The following is a 15,880-nucleotide window of genomic DNA, read 5'->3' as shown; positions in this document are numbered from 1 at the left end:
TAATATGATGACATATATAAACCAATAAAATATCCATATAACTTCTACTGAAATAATCATGAATGACCAAGAAAAAGATACTCACCGTAATTTTGGTCATCCAGGCTTGGTACGCTTTTCCGCCTAATTTTGCTCTCACCAAATCATTTCCTTCATATTCTTCAAAATTGCTTCTCTGCACTTCTACTTACTTTAAAAAAATGATATTGAAAATATTCTCATCTGTCCATTCCACAGAGTCCACGGTTTTTGTTCTAGATTTTTGCCTAACCATGTGCATGATCTTTCGTTTCTGACGATGTTTAACTGTTGAAATCTCACACGTATATTAACCAATCATGTCACGTCTTCTTTCACAGTCATCCAATCAGGATAATCGTTGTTAATATAGTTCGGTTTTTACAGCAAATTGGCAACCAGTGACTAAGTCAATAGAATATGCAGTTTATAACAGTAATGGAAGAAGAAAAAAAAAACGTTAGGACAAAGTCATTGAAAGCTTTTTAAAGCAAATACATTTTGTTCATGCTGGCCAGAAAATATTTTCCCATATTAATCCAGAATTACTCGGGTTAAGTACACAAGTATTGAATTAAAGATCTGTATGAACATTTATACAGTATCATATCATTTAAAAAAAGAAAAAAATATTCACCTTTATTTAAATTTCACTAATATTGTGAGAAGTTTGTATGATGAATTTTCATGAACATTTTATGAATATAATGATATAGATATTTAATATACATTTTTTAAGAAATATCTTGGTGGTGCATCAAAGTACTCGAGTTGTTCATGAACCAAGTTCATGACATTTCAGGAACTTCAAAGATATTATAATAGTTCATAAAAGTTCATCAGTATGTTCATGAACTTCATGTACATGATTCATCAAAATTCTTGAAGTGTTCATGATCTTAGTTGAGGAACTTTCATGAACAGTTCATGATTGTTCATGAAGACATGAATTTGTTTTCGTAGGGGCATGATGGTGATGGTGCATGCTAGTTGGATACATGGTCTCTTGTTGCAAGCTAGTTTGAATTTACTTTCTGAAACATACAAGAAAGCTTGCGCAAGCTAGTTTTACTTTCTGAAGAAAACAAGTAAGCTTGCACAAGCTAATTTGACTTTCTGTAGCAAACAAGAAAGCTTGCACAAGCTAGTTTTACTTTCTGAAGCAAACAAGAAAGTTTGCGCAAGCTAGTTTTAATTTCTGAAGCAAACAAGAAAGCTTGTGCAAGCTTGCGGTTATATTCAGCTATCTTACCAAAGCCTGCACTTATATAAGCTTGTGCAAGCATCCACGTTAGCTTATAAACATCAAACTAGCTTATCGTAAGCTTACCACAAGCTTGCCACAAGCTTTCAGCAAGGATGCATTTTAGTTTGGGAAGGATTTTGTTAAGATCACTTTGGTCTGAACTAATTTCTGTAGGAAAAGTGATGTTTCCAAATGTTTCTATAGGGAACACAAATGAAAGCTTTGTAGAGTCAAACTTTGTAATCATTGATTACACTCTCCTTTGTTTCTCTTTGTCTGGTCTTAAATAAAGCTGGTAACTGTTAGATTAATTAGTATTGAAGCAGCAACAATAATGCTTATAACTATATTCTGCCTTCAATGCATTGTATAAATTGTTGTAAAATACAATGCCAACAATCTGTCGTTTTCACATGTCATCTCAAAATGTGTGTACTTCCATATTCACCTGTTTGATTCCCTAGCCATGCAAACCAGCACCTTACAACATTGTTCTCCCAAATAATTATAAAGGCATTTTGTGCTTAAGGATATCCTAACACATCACATTTTGTTGTTCATCTCAACATTAAGTGCACGAGACCGAATTTGTGGCTGTTTTCTTCAAATAAACATTGAAATTTCAACCATCTTTGTTATTTGTTCATAAACAAATAGATCCATCAATAAAGACACACATAAGCAAATGGATACACAAAGAAGTAGAAACATGTAATGAAATCAATCATTTGGTTATCATTCAAGTTAAAAAGCCAATTGTTAATATGTAATTTCTTATTTCTAAAAACAATTCAGTAAGCCTCAGTTTTTACATTCAACACAAAGTTATGTTCAGTTAGGCACATGCTTCATTTTAATACACTGAAGATAAAATATCTTAAACAGTTTTTGCTTTCATTTGTGCATCTTCCATCCATCATCTCCACCACAAATACAATATTTGACTGTAATTTTTAAAATTGATTTGTCAGCTGTCTTTAGCATAAGCACTTGTTTTGGCAAAAAGTATTTGTTCATAAAGGTTTTGACATAATACACACGCTATGAAATTTTAATTCTGTAACCGAATATCATTGTCCAGAAATACTCTTTCAAGAAGACAATCTTGTGGACAACATACAAATTTTTGTTTTAAAATCACAATATTGTCTGTTTATAAAAAATAACTGGATTTCTATATGATGGCAATATGAATGATTGTGGTTCAACTTCACTTTCCAGCTTTCATTATAAGTCTGGGAACTTTCGGCTTTATTTTGTCTTTTGTGCTACAGGGGCACTTATTTTCAAGTATAATCTATGTATCAGTAAATATCCTTATAGATATTATTAAATCAGATTTTTATCTTTTATATACTGGATGACTGATGTTGACAAAGGTTTGTTAGGGAATCAAAAGGGCGATGCAAGGTGCACGAGTGTGTTGCATTGTGAGTACTTGCATTTACAATAGTGACATCTGTGAAAACAACCCAAAGACCAACAATGCCTGCTCAGTCAACTGGCATGTGCACCATGCACCAAACAATACCATTGTTAAAATAGGTTCCTCACACGGATTGATAAATTAATTTATTTACATAATAATTCATTGCAAATCATCAACACTGATCTTCAAGCAAAGAGTTGTTGCAACTATGCAATGCTGATAACAAACAGAAGCCACCTTCATGCATATCTGTAGGCTTAATTAAGTGGTATCTATCAATTATCATGTGACAATATGACTAAATTTTAATTTTAAGTAGACCAAAACAATAATTCTTTTTTAAACTAATGTCATGTGTGCAAGGAAGTTCAAAGGTCACTGGGCAGTGGTATGTGAGCATTAATATTGTTATTGTGTATTGATGAATCTACTGTTGTGTATTTATTTTGGAATACGGCATAAATTCAAATACTTTGTCTCTTGTAATTTGTTTATAATTAAGCCTTAGGTCAAATAAGAAAATGAGTAGATAATAAAGGTTCCAAAGGTTCTGCAGTATTAATCCAAGAAAACATATGAATGTCCTGGGCAGGAGGGTGTTCCTTCTGAGAAGAGGGGTGTCTCCTGTTCCTCCTGTCACTCAACTGAAATCTCCTGTTTATGCAAAAGTAGTTGAAACAAATTCACATTTTGTGTCCAGTGTAGCATATATATGGTAATACTACCTGTGATCACGTGACTGTGATCTGGTTTAAACAAGGCCAAGATGAATTAGTTGCTAATTTCAAGCATCATAAATAATTAAAATCCCTTTGATTCTGTTAGAAGGGTTGGTTGGCTTCAGTATTTTACATTTGTGAACATTGTTCATGCTCTGTGTGAATCTCAGATGCAATTCTGAAAGAAGAGATTTGTTGTTTATGGCTTGATTACTAAAGAGCTCAATCAGCATAAAACATGGTCAGTTTGGTTTCAGTTTTTAAAGTTTGTTGAGATGACTAAGCATGCATCATCTCCCATCGCTAAAATACCAAAATCTAAGTAAATGATATATTACACAAAATCAGTGATGGATGGAAATGGGAATTCATGTTCATGGAACATGAATATGTGCTATGCCCTTCCCATAAAAATGATTTTATAATCTGCTATGGTGGCAAGAATGACATTAAATGTCGCACAGCATATTAAAGAATTTTAATCATAACAACAAATATGACTGACATCCATATTTGTGGAATCTGCATTAAATGTGGATAAAGATATAGTCAGACATAATCTCCAGTTGTTGGTAGCAGATAATTTTTCAAACATAGACAAAATAATGTTCACCCAACTCAGAAATTGCACAAATGTTCTCACAGAAACAGAAACTACTTGTATAGCTAATTAGTGACCCAATCTTTGGGTCTTCATTAAGTTTATGAAAGTTGATGACATGTGCTTTGATAAAAAGTTTGCTAATCCTCTTTTTTTGAAGTAAAAACTCCATCAAGTTTTGCAAATCTCCCAATTTGTAATTAGCTGACTTCTCTGTTCTGTATAAACCTTGGTGTCAAATATGCAGTCAGTATAGTTAGTATTTTTTGTGTAATATCACTCCAGCTGTGCAATATTTTTCTTCATTTTAACTTTGGCAATTTGTTTGCCTCAATCATTGTTAAATCTGAGTTTCCTTGTAAACAGTAATATGTAAATGAAGTATTTTTTATGCTTAGCATTATTGACAGTTGCCCTTTGTCTAGAGCATGCATAAAGACTTGCAACTGTTGGATGTGCTGTCTCCACCATGACTTGATGGTATAACTCTGAGTCTGCATGGTGGCACAGTGATTGGGTTTTTCCTTGAACCCTCTTCGCATTGTTTCCTCACACACCATGATCCATGGAGATATGAACAATTACTTGAGCTGTGTATGGTATACTGTATCTTTCTCATAATAAACACTAACTTGAACACAATGTAGAAAACAAAAACATCAGCATAGTTTGCATTTGAATGAAATCACAAGAATTTTTCATGCAAGTGACCTTTCCAGAACTGGCCAGATAATAATAACAATAATAACAATAATAATACTTTCTTTTTAGAGGGTGACTCATTAGTCAAGGACTATTCTCCCTTGAAGCCCTATTAAGAAAAAAGTATAACAATTTGTATCATACAATAGATAAAAATGTCTTTACTATTAAAACTACTAATTTCTATTATAATGTTTTATAACTGCATACATAATCATAATATTAAATACTGTAATATTTTGCAGCTCTATGAAGCCACTTATATGCAAGAACTGCCTTGTGAAAACCAGTTTCTTCATATATTGTAAACCATTTTAGTTATGTTTGATCAATAACCAATAGATGCATCTAAATTAATATGTACTGCCAGGTTATCTAAGGTGACATTTGGCAGTTTCCCTATTCTGAAAGAATATATGAGTTGTATTATAGAATTTGAGTTTCTGTAGCTATTTCTTGATTCTGCTGAGTAGGATAATTTTGAATGACCATGCTTTACCAAGTCTGTCAGTGTGGTCATCCCATTGTAAATTACTATTTACTGACATACCTACAAGCTTTTCATGTTTGACATTTTTTAACTGATGATCATTTATTAAAAGAAATTATTTTGCATTCCGAAACTTATGTATTTTTTTTATTGTTTCCAAAATTATACATTTTGTTTTACCGTAATTAATTACCATGTTATTTTGTTTTGCTCAGCTTTGAACTCTAATATGGTCTGAGTGTAGTCTTGTTTGAATAACTTCAGCATCAAAACTAGATGAGAGAAAGGAAATTTCTTACTTCAAAACAGTTTTAGATTACAGGATTATTTGCTTACAGTTTTAAAAATAGGGACAAGGCTGTTGATACCTATCAGGCAATATTGAGTTCTGTGATCTTCTATAATATAGTATCACCAGAATTCTCCAAGTCAGGAGTATTTTCAGTACTTTTGACTTCCTGCTAATTTGATTTTTAAATTTTGTTCTTCTCAATTTCAGGCATGCCTTGTTGAGTTCTACCTATTTTTGCCCCAGAATGTTCCCAGTGTAAAGTTGATATGTGATGGATATAAATTCATAGATGGTTGTCATTTAATGTCTGTCCAATTGCATACCAGCTTGTATACAGCTTTTGCTACTATTCCTGAGGAGTGCTTAAATCGTGGCCTTAGATACCAATATAAAACAACGACTTTTGTGATGATGAAATATCCTACCATGTCCAAAATGGTGTCCTTTTTTTGGTCTCCTCAGGAACATTTAAGTGATGTTAAAATAGTAAACAGTATTGGACAAAGTAATGTGGGTGAGAATAGAACGAGACATATTGTTCTACGTGATGAATTTAAGAACGTTTGTACAGTCAAAGGATTTATTTCACATTGTTGCCATATTTTAGATTTGACAAATAGAACATCTGCAATAAATGATTGTATTTCACAAATAGAAAGGCTACAGCCAGATTTTGAACTCCAAGAGTGTCATTTTGTCATAGAAAAACTTGCAGAAAAAGTTCCATCATATCCAAGTGAAAAAGGCATATTATTTGCTATAATGATCTTGAAAGTGGTTTGCAAATTAGAAAAAGTAATTGAAAACAAGTCAGTTTCCAAGGAAAAGGCACAAGCTATACTTCACAGTTGCAGAAAAAAACGCATCACACAGTTGAACATTTCCAGTAAACAACGCTTAACCGAATTGCTCAAAATATTGTGCAAGATAATTCACATGGAGAACTACTGTCCTATTCATTATATGCACGAGACATATCCATTTCTTGGTGAAAAGATCTTGATATCAGAAATAAATGGTCTTGTATCCCAAAGAGTAGCTTTATGTGGATCAAATATGGACATAAATATTTTCAAACAATTATTAGCTCAAATCATTTCCAATGATGGTTCAGCTGCTAATGATCAATTACAGCTACTTGAGCTATTGTTCAAGCACCTATCAACTCCTCTAGCTCTGAAAGGTTTTGAATACATGGACTCTGTTCTGCTTAAGCTTAAAAATGATCACCATAAAGATATTTATGAAAAGATAGCTTCAGCTATGCAAAACAAAGTAGTGACTGGTATACAAGACGCTGGAAGCAGAAAATGCCTTCTTGATATTCATAATATTTGGGTTTCTGTTGTGAAAGCAGAAGATATAGCATTGAGAACAAGGAAATACCTTCAGACAGAAATTATAAAAATTGCAGCATCAGATGCATTTCAACCAGCTAATGGTGATGGAGAGATTTATTGGAGGCTGTGCATGGATTATTGTCTCTTTCAGGAGATGGATGACCAACATAATTTGTTACAAGCTTTAGCAAATACTAAAGTGAAGCAATTACATGAACTATTCATTAGTCTTTCAAAGGACAAGAAGTTCAATAGTTGTCTCAGGGGATCACTTGAACTTGTGCAGAAATGGTTGAAAACAGCATTGAACTATCATCTTAAGCAAAAATATCCAGATAAAAAAGAGGAGGGACTTTGTTTTTGCTATGAACACCTACATGATGCATTAGACTTGCTGAAATTACCGGAGGATGATGAGTGTCAAAAACAATTGAACAACATGATTTTTGAGTGGTTGTCAAAACTTGATGTCAAAGTTGTCTTGAGAAAGCTTGAGGACATTGAGAAACTTGAAGAAAAGAAAGTCTCTGTCATGGAGTTGTACCAGCAGCATACCTCATTACTGTTGTCAGACAAGTACAGCACTAATGAACCAGAAGAAATTCTTCTCTCTGTCAGTGGGACCTCAAATGCTTTGATAGTGAACTCGCGGTATGTTTTGCCCTAGCTTTAGAGCATAGTAATACCAGTATTTTTTAACTATATATATATATATATATATATATATGTTTCAAGTGAATTTAAAGGGTTGAAAAGATGGAATCTGAGAATACAGTATTTTTCCCATGATAAGTTTAAGTGCCAAAACTCCTCCTTGGAGACACACCTGGAGATAAGAGTGATTTCATGTTATGGTCTTGTGTCCCATGTGCATCATCCATCATGCTTCAGCTATCAGCAGACAAATGTTATTTGTAGCCTCTTTTCAAAAACTTGGCAGGGATAAAGGTCTTTCTGTCTGATACATATGGTGCTGATCTGCCATCATGTATGATAGCCATGACTAAAATTATATAAAAGTTAACCTTTTCTAAACAAAAAATACATGGAGCAGAATTAGACCAAATTTGCAAAAAGCATTCTAACAGGAAGGGCTTTCAGTTTTATACCCCTCAAAAACTAAAACTAGAAAACACTTTAAAACACTTTTTAAAAAGTGATAGACATCATTCGACCAAATTTGATATAAGGCATCCTGGTATAAAGACCTTTAAAATGTGCACAGGTGATCCAGATTTGCAATCAAGTATGCCTCTTAAGTTACTAAAATAGAAAGACCTTTGAACACCTCATAAAACAATTTTAATATCAGTTATACTTAATCTGTTGCTATTGCATTGCTGTCATAAACTAAGTAACAAAAAGAAGCAAAATCATCAAGTTTTGTAAAACTTAAAAAATGATTTAATTATGAAAGTTAGAAATGAAAATGGGAGACGATCGTGCAGTACTATGAAATGAGTCGAAAATAATCCTGAATGAGTTGTATTAAAGTCCAAAAGAATGAAAAAATAAAGTGTAAACTTCAGAAACAGAAATGTACTGGTCCACCAAGAATTGTGATATGTCAAAATGACATTGTCCAGAATTCCTTTGAATAATTCACAATAGTTCCAAAATAATATTATAGTCGAAACAAAATGAGCAGTTTCTATTTCCAATGAAGAGTCCAAACAAATGTTTTTCTCTCAAATAATACCTCGGTACAACATAAAACATATCTGCAGACTTGATGTTACAACAGGAAACTCAAAAATTAAGAATGACTTCAAGATAGTAATGAAATCTGATTGCTCAGTTCTCTCCTTAAATGTAAATTCTGTTATGGCTATATTTTACAACTGCTATGTGACAGATCATACTAATCATTTTAATTTTTTGAAATACCTATTAATGTGACCTAACTCATCCAGTAAAAATTAACCTGATTCTTTTAAGATACCATCTTACCAATATTTCCAGTAGGAAAAAGGCAGACTCTCTTAAACATGTTTACTAATAATTCTATCATTAGTAACTGTCAAGATGGATGTAAGCATCTATTTATATATTCTATTCAGTTTTGCATTTGTTAATATCTTAAAACAGACCCTAGTCACAATCTAACTAAAGATATCATGTGAGTGTGTGTGATGTTTGATTTGGATTTTTAACATAGCTTTTAACAATTTTTCAGTTAGATCGCTACGATGTCTGCAGTGTGGAAGTTTATAGTGATATCTAGCACTGGGGCATCATGCTGCAGACACCGGGCTGACCATTCCTAACATAAACCTCTTAATGCTGAGTGCCAAGCAAGGCAGCTGTTAGTACCATTTTTGTAAGTCTTTGGTATGACTCGACTGGGAATCGAACCCATGACCTTCTGCATGTGAGGCAGATGCGCTAACCACTAAGCCACCAAAGCGATTTATCATGTATCAGGAGTTTGAAAAAAAAATATAAATATACACAACACAGACATACATAAAAAAAGAAAGGGAAAAAAGAAAAAGGTTCCTCGTTTTCCTCAGAATTTTCAGGTTTTCTTCTCAGATTCCCTTGGTTATCAGTGAGAAGAATAACAAATACCTACTGGAGACTCTTGGGGTTTGTTGGCCCCCTCTGAGCAGGGTAATACAAGCATGGAGAGTGAGTCATACCCTCCATTTAGGGAGGAGCAGCACCCTCCCCATTCCATGAGTTGTACCCTCCAGCGATAGAGGAGAAATAGGACAATGAGGGAGGAACATGAGGAAAGAGCATCATCCTATACTCACCCACAACTCTGTGCTGGCAGTAAGTGAACCATAACTACCAACCCTTGTGGGTGGAGCAGCACTATTTCTGTCTAAGGGGCCTTTTGTCAGTGATGGGATCAAGCCACATGGTAAAGGGGGAGGTTCACTATAAGTCTGTCAGATCTGTGGAAGGATCTTCCTAAAGGTCTGATTCGCAACCTCATTGTTTGTGAGTAGTGGTTACCGGTCAGTAGATCCCCTACTGTATTGGGAAAGGGATTGTATCAAAACCTCCCCCTCTCCAGAATACTGTTTCTATCCCAATGGGGAGTAGGAATCAGTGTACAGACAGCAGACTGGGGAATGGTCATGGTCTTCAGGTCTTTGACCACTTAGAGGGGTCAGTGTTGCAGTCCATGGATCTACATATTCCTTTTTTGAAGATGAAAGGGTTCCCACGCTGTCGGGGAAAAAGTAGGGAGAAATGATCATTTTTTTCCTGACCATGAAAAGTATTTGAATTTCGCAGATATTAATAAAAGTTGGAAAAAACCCAGGAATTTTCTGCCACCACTTGACGCCCAAAACAATCACGTAATTGAGTCATAACTAAACTGATGGTGAGTTAAATTTATCAAGTTCTAACCAGAATATTTGGAGGGTGCAGTATGGACCATTTGGTTGCTTCCAATAAACATATCTGCTAGTCGATCCCAACGCCCAGTCGATTAGATTCATCTAGCAGACTTTATGTTCAAAGTCAGCTCGATATCCATATCTTTCCTTATATGGAAGGTATGAAAACCAGTCTAGCATCGCAAGAGGCCAACATGGTGGTGACAAAGCATAGCCACTTACTGGATGGCCTAGCAAACTTCTAAGCGTTGTTAGATCGAGTGACCTAGTACTCACGACTTGCATTGCTAGTCGCATGAGTACACAAATCTAACAACCCACATTTTCAAACATCGTAGAGATTTTTTTTTTAATTATGTAATGAAAGTCATATACTGGTGTAACAAAAATACAAAAAACAAAAGAACACAAAATTCTCCATATTTATGTATGCCGAGAACAACTTCTAGAGTTTTGTTGTATCACATGACTACTACATTGACATTTGCTCTCTGCTTGATAAATCAGACTGGCCAGATTGCTGGCATCTACAAAAAGTTTCTGACTTTCATTTAATATAATTGAATTTCAGTACAACAACATTATAAAGGAGTTTGTTGTTGATATCACGTGAATGTTGGACTTCCGATGTTGTCATCTGAGATTTGTGAAGTCATGCGACTAGTAATGCAAATGACGAGTACTGTATCTCATCTACGCCATAGTTGTGTCTTGTCTGTCAGCGGGTCAGTGACATAACGATTATAATGCTTGCCATTTCTGAGAAAATAAATCATTTTCCTATTGATTTCATGCAGGTACGAGTCGATATAACATAAGTTAAAATTTTCTTGGCCTGCTGGTAAGCGACTGCTATATGTCGCTACCGCACAGTGGCGGCAAATTCCAAATTTTTTATATGCAGTTGCAATGACCCACACCCCAACCTAAATGTCCAAATATGAAAAATGGGGAGGGAATATTCAGAGGAAACCCGGATTAGAAAATGGACTTCTATTCGTTTTAAGCCAAAGTTGTATTCCAAATTGTTGAATCTCAGAGCTGAAATGAAAAATTGTCATTCCTTGTATTATATATTAAAATATGATATGAGCCCCTGTATCAATACATGTTTGGTTTAATGAATTATAAGAAGTTAAGTTGATTTTACAGAAAATTCAGTCCTTGTTTATACAACAGTATATAATTTTGAAGGTCTTTTGTCAAAAATTTAAATCGACCCTTTTGAAAATATTTTAAATGATGGATTTTTAACTGAATCATATTAAGGAGATTAGGTTGTTTGGAAAGTCTTATTTGGGATTGTACTGGCACAGATAAATTCATGGTTAAACTCTTTAAGTTACAAGATAAGATTCGAATGATTTGTGTTTATTGTTTTTTTTTAATGTTGTAATAGGAAATGTTACAAGATGCATATATATATATATATATATATATATATATATATATATATTATATATATATAATCAAACTTGTTTCGTGTGATACATTTTGTGGTTTTGTACATGATCATCTTTTCTGACTTTGATGCTTTTGGAGAGTCTTGAAAGAGAAACATCTTTAGATTTAGAAAATGCATGTTTTATAATCTAAAATGTTCATTAATTCCATTCAGTAATGGTCCTATGTGAACCTTGAAAAAGTAATTTCATCCTGGAAGTGACCTGGAAATTTATCTGTAGAAAAGCGTGGGAACCATGAGATGGGTCAAAAATGGAGGAGAGTACCTTCTTCCCCCAAATGCCCAAGATTCACTTTCACCCATCTGCTGAATCTGCTACTTGGCGCAGTCTGTTAGTTCCATATGAGGAGTTATGGGTCAATGTTGCTCTTACCCCCAAGTCTCCCCTGCATCAGGGAGACTTTGGGTCATATAGTCCTGATTTCAAGGAGAGAGAACAGGACAAAGATGTCCTATCTGTACTCATCAATTTACACAAGATTGATACAGAACAGGCCAACAATGCGCCCCCTCCCTTTTTCTTCCCTGCCTTCTCCCATCCATTGGTCATGGCTGTAGAAGAGGAAGAGATCTGGTCTTTCAACAAAGTAATTGATGAGGTTTACCATCTTTTGCTTTTCCATTGTCCCAAGCTGTTTGGCTTCATTGGCACTAGGAATCTTTTTAGCATGCAGAAGCTCTCTGGGACTCTCAGTCTCTTCACTCGACTATGATTAAGGAGCTTTTCCAAAGGTTTAGAAAGGTCAGAACATTGCTAGACAGTATAAAGGGCAGTCTGTCTTCCCCTCTACATTGAGACCTTTGCTCCCTCAGTTAGTTATAGAATCAATGCCACTTCCTGGCCCTTTAATCATCTTACATTGGATGATGAAGCAGCTCAAATGGGTGATTTGGTGATCTGTGCTTGCCTTCCTGTAAAAACACAGGAAACTCTAGAACAAAAGACTATGTGACCAATTACTATAGCCTCATATGCTGACCTCTTTTTTGCAACCTCCTTTATCTTGCAGACTTACTGTTGCTAGTTGCTTTTCCTCCCTCTCCTGGAGAGTGCACCTCTTTGTTTAGTTTCCTTAGGTGCCAGGCCAAACTTCTTTTCAGAGTATTAGTCTACTATCCCTTAGGACAGTAAATGTCATTTTGTCCATGGTGGAGATTCTTAGAGCCAAGACCACATTGTCAACTCATCTTTTCCTTTCACAGCTGGTGATCTTGAACTTTGCATTGAGCATGGTTCCCCTTAGCAGACTGGATATGTTCTCTCCAGTTTCTCCTTCTGGTGACCTGGAAACCATACAGTGACCCTTTGAATACTCAGATTGTTCCATGTCAGGATTTCCATATAATCAAATTTGTTGGACAAATTGTTGTTGTTGTTGTTGTTGTAGGGTTTAACGCCATTTTTCAGCACGCGATAGGCTATACATGGCGACCATTATTAATGGTGGAGGAAGAACCCCGGGAAAACTCCGGAAAGAACCACCGACCCACAAGAAGCTACTGGCAAGCTTTCTCACATACCCACATTAGCCGAATCCGAGACTCGAACCCACGCAGACAGAGGTGAGATGGCAGTGATCCGTAACGGAGAGCGCTTAAGACCACTCGGCCACTCGGGGCCCCTGTTGGACAAATGCATTCCCTGAACCCCACTCCTATCCATTTGCAGACATATCAGATTTCAAGGTACAGTGCTCATCTGGAGCCAGAAGGGCTGTTTCTTCAGGGTTCATGGGCCAGGATGAATCTGTCCTCCATACCAACAATTTGGAGATGAGGAAATGAGAGAAATGTTCTTAGTCCTTTAGAAGTGTATAGACAAAATAAGAGGTCACTGCACAGTTGTCTCCTCAAACAGCATGCTGGTGGTAGCTTACCTCATCAGGCATGGAGTCACACATGCATCTTCTCTCTGCATGGAGGTTTGGCACCTCCTTCACTATGCACTTTTAATAAGGATTACCCTCTGATGTTTTGGTGGGCAGCCTGTCAAGGAAGGGGAAGATATTCCTCACTGAATGGTCTCAATACCAATCGATAGCACATTCCCTATTCTGGAATTGGGTGACACCACTGGTGAACTTGTCCAAACAGCAAGTTCCCCAGCAGATTCTTCACCATTGCACTTGGTTCATCTCAAGAAGTCTTTCCACCAGGAGAGGTTTTCAAGCAAAGTTGCCATGTGCATTGTTCAGTCCAGGAGGTGATCTATGTACATGTAAGGTCTATGATACTAATTGGAGAATCTTTTGTGTTTGATGCAGTGGGAAATATGTCAGTTCTAGCTGTCCCTCATCAAGTAAAGCTGTACCGATGTCACTTTTTGCCGATTATGCCAATACAGCATATATAGCCGATTATTAAATTTGCAGATACTGATTATGAGACTGATTATTTAATTATCATTTGTTTTATAACAATGACTGGTTCAGAAACATAAACCTATTAGTGTAATGCAAGCAGGTATTTTATAGTGTGAGTTATAACAAGGTTGCTTATGAGGCAAGTGAATTTGAACTTCTTACAAAATCAAACAGAAACCAGAATAGAAGTACATTGCTATTTATAGAAAACAACGATCACACGCACATAAAACTTGCAAAAACTTCAAAACTAAAACCAATAAAACTTATGGTTTGCCAATTCAATATATAAATGAATGAAAATGTATTAAGCTAGTCTTTTAATTTACGTTCATTGATGGGGGTCGCCATTACTAGATTTCAATAACTGACTAATAAATGTTAATAACAATAGCCCAGTAATAATTTAAATTAATAATACACATGCTTTAAAGGAGACCAGAAATCAAAATTTTCCTTCTACGTATGTAATTCTCTACAGATTTTAATTCGACTGACATGTTTATAAATTAAATATCGTAAGCGGGTAGTGATTTTATTGCATGGAAGATACCACAATTCCGTAAATTGCCGAGTTTTTCCGAGTTTTAATGAGACGACAGATCACGTGGTACCGTGACGCAATACTAGCCAGTCCTCGAATACAAACATAAACCATGGCGAGCGAGACTGACGGAATGAGACCACATATGGGTTGCACATTCAAAACTTGAATCTGCAGTCTGATATAATAGCTTATGTACTGTACTGGTCAGTGTTAAAAGAATTCTTTTAGGTACAGGCCCCGGGCTGGTGACTTAAATAAACTCAAGCCCTGACTGAAATTCCACAAGCCCGGACAGTTCATACCTGTCAACTCTCAAGCCGGGAGAAAAACTCCTGATTTTGGGGGTATTTCCTCATCTACATCCCGATCTCGTAATATCTCTAAATTTTTCACAGTGAAGTCCCGATAATTACATTATGTCTGTCAATTTTCATTTGTCAGAAGAAGAAAAAACAACCCCAAACCGTTTATAAATAGATATAACCTATGCAATCCACAGTCTAAGCTGCCACACTGCAGACATCGTAGTGATATGACTGAAAAATTGTTAAAGCTACGTTAAAAATTCAAATCACACACACACACATCTAAATCCGGCACTGGAGGAAATAATTAATATCACAAAACAGTTTTTTTTTCTTTTTTTTCTTCTTCAGTAAATAGAACGTGAAAATTAAACATTATTCAAGTAAATTTCAGATGTTTTTAAACAACTACAACAGTACTTTAGTACAACAAAATTAAAAGAATACAATTGTCACCAATTAGCTTAAATGAATGATCACTGTGAAATTTTCTCTTCAAACAAAATCGCATCTCCATTTCCGCCAAATAAACTTGGCCAGTTAACACCTAACATTCCTCGACCGTATATGTAAAGTTTAATTACCATATTTAAATTAAAAGGAATAAAACAAAATATACCATGCAGTATATGTGGCCCTAAAGAACTGATTCTGAATAAATATTTTGTTCAGCAAACAGTGTTACATGCATTAAGACTTAAACATGAAGTCCATGGCATCGTAAGTAACAACAAAATAGGCATCGTTTATTTTGGCAATCAATTGCTGGTGCTTACACACACACACACACACACTGTCGAACAGGGTTTCTTTGAAGTATGTCCGAAGGGCAGTCCTTTTCACAAGATCAATGCAAGGATGGAGTATGTTCATTAGTCACATCGGCTTTATTGTTTGCGTACATAAATCAAAACTTTAGCTATTTTGCAATTTAGCCAGAGCTGACCAGAATATGCAAAATAGGCTTGTCCTGGGGGAATAATAAGGCGTATCACATGGAGAAAAGG

General features: G+C 35.3%; 1 protein-coding gene across 1 annotated transcript in view; it reads left to right on the top strand.

Annotated features, from left to right (window-relative positions):
- Positions 1-15,880, top strand: part of LOC149787424 (uncharacterized) — an 82,973-nt gene that overhangs the window by 45,205 nt on the left and 21,888 nt on the right. Inside the window, exon 7 of the mRNA XM_089976101.1 lies at positions 5,705-7,488. Coding sequence (XP_089832227.1) covers positions 5,705-7,488 — 1,784 coding nt within the window. The remainder of the gene's footprint in view (positions 1-5,704; positions 7,489-15,880) is intronic.

The sequence above is a fragment of the Sinohyriopsis cumingii genome, chromosome 12 (assembly GCF_028554795.1).
Source record: "Sinohyriopsis cumingii isolate HCF-2022 chromosome 12, ASM2855479v2, whole genome shotgun sequence".
NCBI classification, from domain to species: Eukaryota; Metazoa; Mollusca; class Bivalvia; order Unionida; family Unionidae; genus Sinohyriopsis; species Sinohyriopsis cumingii.
The sequence above is the reverse complement of the archived record's forward strand: the minus strand, read 5'-3'. Positions and strand labels throughout refer to the sequence as shown.